The following is a 4,999-nucleotide window of genomic DNA, read 5'->3' on the forward strand; positions in this document are numbered from 1 at the left end:
GAGACAAAGTATATGTGAACTGCTGTATGGAAAGTGAATTCGCTCTGTAAATCTTCACCCAAATCAAAAAATAAATAAATTAATTAATTAAAAAAAAATAAAATAAATAAGAATGCACCTAAAACCTGACAAAAAAAAGGAAGTTTCTCAGGTGTATGGAGGTGTTAAAACACAGTAGGACCAAACTGAAACCTTCTCCTTGACCCAAAGATTGAAATAAGATCAAAACAAATTGTGTTATAGAACCACACACAACCACACATATTGTGTTATAGAACCATGCCACAACATGGCAGCAGAACCATCCATATGGCAACATGGGGAAGTAGAGAGAAACAGATCTAGAGGTCAAAAGGCCACTCAGCAGGAGGCCATGAAAAATCCAGGCAAAATATATGGAGATGGTGAGTGTGAGTGTGTGTGCATGTGTGTGTGCAGAGTCTGAATGCTTACTTCCAAAGCTAACCTTAACGAAAGATAGATGGCAAAAGAATTTCAACTCTCTTCAATAAGATCTAGGAGGCAAAGAAAATGAACTTATAAAGCATCAGTGATGATAAGGAAAAATTAAATCTCATCCATGGGCAAGTGGAAACTAGTAAAAGCACAAACAGATAAAACTTCCAGCTACCTTTGTTGTTGTGGTTGTTGTTATGTGCCACTGAGTCAGACCCGACTCACAGTGACCCTTCCTTGGGTTTCTGAGGCAGTATCACTACAGGAGTAGATTGCCCCATCTTCTTTCCGAGGAGTGGCTGGTGGGTTTGAACCTCAGGCCTTCTGGTTAGCAGTTAAGTGCCTTAGGCATTACGCTACCACAGCTCCTTCAGTCACCCTTAGTAAAACCTTATTTACCGTGCCTTAAGCATTCCCACCCACAGTTTAGCTTTGAATTTCGTACTTAACTGCAAAGGCTTCTGCTTCTTCCTTCACTAACTACTTCAATGAACTTGCCTGTGAATTCACACCTGTTAGTACACTCATTTATTTACTCCAAATAGAGGCTAATAACTGTTCACTGCCACATGGAAACAAAAGACACACCCAGAAGTGGGGCAGAATGGAACCCTCTGAAGACTCTGGATCTGACACGGACTCCGTGACTCATCTATATGAGCCATTTCTTCCTCCTCAACTGTAAAGTGAGGGACCCTTCTGGCCATAAAATTCAGTAATTCTTGGCATTGCTAATTCCTTGCTTTAGGTGAGTGGAGTATCAGCACAGCCTAATACCAGCAGTCAGCTCACCCGAGGGTAGCCTTCTAGATGGAGCTGTACAGAGGGGGTCCTCAGGGCCCCTTGGTGAGCCCCAATGTATGCATCTGTAAAATGCGGTCATCATGAGCTCTGGCAGGCGGCAGTGAGGATCCAAATGAGATCAGGTACGTACTGCACCTCTTGTGGTTCCAGCACTAAGCGGTCCTCAAAAACGGTCCTCATGGAACCCCTGACACTACGGCCCCTAGCTGCCCTTCAGCTCTGGAACTGAACCCACTCCTGTGGCCTCCAGCCAAACAAAAGACAGGCATCTGAGCTGAACATTTACCTGAGGTAGATACACTCCTTGGAGAGAACAATCATGGGAGAAGGAAGGGCTGCTTATGCACAGGGAGATAGCTCAGGGTGCAGAAGAGTATGAAGGGATGGACACTGGGAGGAGGTAACTATGGGGAGGAAGTGGGAGGGGAGCTGTTGCATTGTGAGAAATTGTAGTCAATGTCATGAAACAAACTATATGTGAACTGCTGTATGGAAAGTGAATTTGCTCTGTAAAGTTTCACCCAAATCATAATAAAAATTAAAAAAAAAAAAAAAAAAATTACACTAAAAAAAAAAAAAGAAAGAAAGAAAATGGCATCATTTGCTATACTTTTATTACAGGATTACCAACACCACTTACCTAAGGAAACTACAGCCACACTCTCTGGCAAGAAATGTAGTCTGTATCGTATCAGTAAATGCACCAGTATGATGCAGATAGCTGTGGGAAGAAACAAGACATTGTTAAAACAGCCCAACTTTGAGTGAAAAATATCAAGTCCACGGCAGGGCATCTTCTGGGGGTATATCAAGGGGGGACTGGGACTGCGCAAACACAAGGCCCGTTGTTACATTTTTAATATCGTATTTCTTGACCTGGAGGTAGACTCACAAATGCTTGTCACATTTTGTCTACACTCCTCTATGCCTGAAGCAGCTGAGTGAAAAATTAGATTTGTTGCTTTTTCAATAACCACTCAATGGGTAAAAGTAACAAATCTACTTTTTAAGTAAGCTGTTAAATCTTCTAGGACTGTTTAAAATTCTTCAAATTCTGTGAAATGTTCCTCAACTGAAGAAATCATGAACTCGAAGAATGGTTAAGAGGAAACCAATCACTTTTATTAAAAAAAATAACCACAACAGGGTACACTGACACATTAGTGCTCTTTTAACTTAGAAGGAAGTGAGAGTCTTTTACAAACAGGAAAAGGTAAATTCTCTCCTTTCGTGACAAGGAAACATTAGTGAGACCTGAAGCTAGGACTTTTGCTCCCCAACCTCCAACCACTGTGCTCTGTGGCTCCCCTGGTTGAGGGTTTAGCAGTGTGCTGGGGCCTTGTCAGTTTATTTCTCATTTAATCCCTCAACACTCCTCTGAACTCCTATTACCATTCTCTCCCTCCTTTGACTACTGTCATGGATTGAACTGTACCCCCAAAAAATATACGTTAACTTTGCTAGGCTATGATTCTCAGTGGTTTGGAAGTTACAGGGTGATGAAATTTGGCAGTTATGCAATGATGAGATCATCCCCATGATGGAATGGGATGGGATGTGATCAGCCAATCAGTTTTAAGGGGACTAAGGTGGGACGCAGCACCCTTACTCAGGGTACAGCCTTGACCTGATGTAAGGGGAGTTTCCCTGGGGTGTAGCATCACCTTTTGCAAGAGATAAAAAGGAAAGAGAAGTGAGCAGAGGGACCTCAGTACCACCAAGATGGAAGAGCCAGGAGTGGAGCACACTCTTTAGATCCAGGGTCCCTGTGCTGGGAACCTTCTAGACCCAGAGGAAGTGTGATGCCAGGACACATGGAGCTCTCCAAGCAATGCCAGGCCCACAGGTGCTGAAAAGAAACGAGACCTTTCTCCTAAACTGAGAGCCGACAGAGAGAGAAGGCCTTCCCCTAGAGCTGACACCCTGAATTAGAACTTCTAGCCTCCTAAACTATGAGAAAATACGTAAGTCATCTTCCCACTGCCATTGAATGGAGTCCAACTCACAGTGACCCTATAGGGCAGAAGAACAGCCCCATAGAGTTTCCAGGGCTATAAATCTTTACGAATGCAGACTGTCACATCTCTCTCCCACAAAGCAGCTGGTGGTATTGAACTGTGAACGTTCCAGTTAGGAATGAAGCTTAACCCCTGTGCCACCAGGGCTCCTTTAAAGCCATCCACTTGCAGTGTCTGTTATAGCAGCACTAGATAACGAAGACAATTACAGATGAGGAAACTATGGCTTAAAGACATCACACCCTGCGGTTTCACCACCATGTACCCCCAGCTCCCTTCATTTCTCAGTCTCCAAACAGGAATGATGTCTGACTTTTCTCACAGAGTTTTTCTATGAAAGAAAAAAGAAAAGAAAGAAAGCAAATAAGAGAATGCACTGACTATTTCTGGGGGTATAAAAGAGTACATGTTCATGCACATCACTGTATCATTCTTACATGTAACGCAGGGCCCAAGCGTCTGTGTACACGACTCTCCTAGTCACCTATCTGGTATATCACCTCAATGAACACAGTATTATTTTAATAGTACTGACAAAAAAAATCAGTGTTTTTTTTTTTTAAGGGAAATATTACAAAAATCTGCATAGCTGTCCCCATTGCCACCGCCAGTGCCCAACTGACAAATCAGATTTCTTCAGAACCACCAAAAAGCACCAAGTGGCCAGAGGAAGAGTGGTTATAAATACAGAAACTCTGTCCTCTCTTCATGTTGTGCTTTCAACTATCAATCCGTGGTGCTATTTTAGTATAAATATTTAACCTTGTTAGAAAAATCCAACATTAAATACTAGGAGCAAGTAAAAAAGTTGCAAGGGATGAGCACAACATGTGACCAGGGACCAAGCTGACTGTCTGGGGAAAAAGGCAGGCAGGTGAGCTCTTACGCAGACAGAGAACTGACGCAGAAAGTCCAATCAGTTTCTGTTCTTCTTTTGCACCAAGCAAGATGAAAAGAGAATTAAAATGTTCTCATATTCCAAATCAAACAACTCTTTAACTTTACCACTGAACAAAGGAGAAGCACCCTGTCAACTGAGAGTCAAACATCAGACTCATCAATGCTGAGTAAAGGTCTCAGACGCTAAAAAGAATGAGATGCAGAAATCATGACATGGAAAGATCCCTGAGACGTTCTGTTGAGGGGAAAAAAGCGAGTCATGGCACCCCACTGACGTCAGAACAAACTCCTAACCATATGTACCTGTACCTGTGTGCATGCCTGTATAAAAACACACACACATTTCCAACTAGACTTGGACAAAACACAGAGCAAGGAGGAACAAAAGGTTCTATGTGGTAGGCAGGGTGTGTATACCACAAGTTAATGGGCTTCCAATTTTTCATGACTGAAGTAGTAATTATGGGAACAATATTAAAACACAGCTATGTAAGTTTTAATAACTCCATTAAGTTTAATGGCTCATAAAACATACGAGTCAAATGATGCTAATTGTTTACTTGGATGTAAGCCCGCAATGATTCATCGTAGTTTCTTGTGGAGTCAAAGATCAGTAAGGGTTAAATGTAGGTGAACTACTTTTAAGCTTCTAAAGAGTCCAAAGTAATGAGAGCTTAATATCCCCTCTAAGCACCGTCTGTGTGATGCCTATAAAACATGTTGTTGTTGTTGTTATGTGCCATTGAGTCGGACCTGACTCATAGCGACCCCTCCTTGGGTTTCCGAGGCAATATCACTACGGAAGTAGATTACCCCATCTT

At 42.3% G+C, this 4,999-nt stretch overlaps 1 protein-coding gene across 1 annotated transcript in view; it reads right to left on the reverse strand.

Annotated features, from left to right (window-relative positions):
- SLC9A8 (solute carrier family 9 member A8) overlaps positions 1-4,999 on the reverse strand; it is an 85,627-nt gene that overhangs the window by 73,250 nt on the left and 7,378 nt on the right. Inside the window, exon 4 of the mRNA XM_007938324.2 lies at positions 1,901-1,981. Within this exon, the coding sequence (XP_007936515.1) occupies positions 1,901-1,981 (81 nt within the window). The remainder of the gene's footprint in view (positions 1-1,900; positions 1,982-4,999) is intronic.

This window comes from Orycteropus afer, unplaced genomic scaffold, assembly GCF_000298275.1.
Source record: "Orycteropus afer afer isolate SDZICR_OR568_19922 unplaced genomic scaffold, OryAfe1.0 scaffold00049, whole genome shotgun sequence".
Taxonomy (NCBI): domain Eukaryota; kingdom Metazoa; phylum Chordata; class Mammalia; order Tubulidentata; family Orycteropodidae; genus Orycteropus; species Orycteropus afer.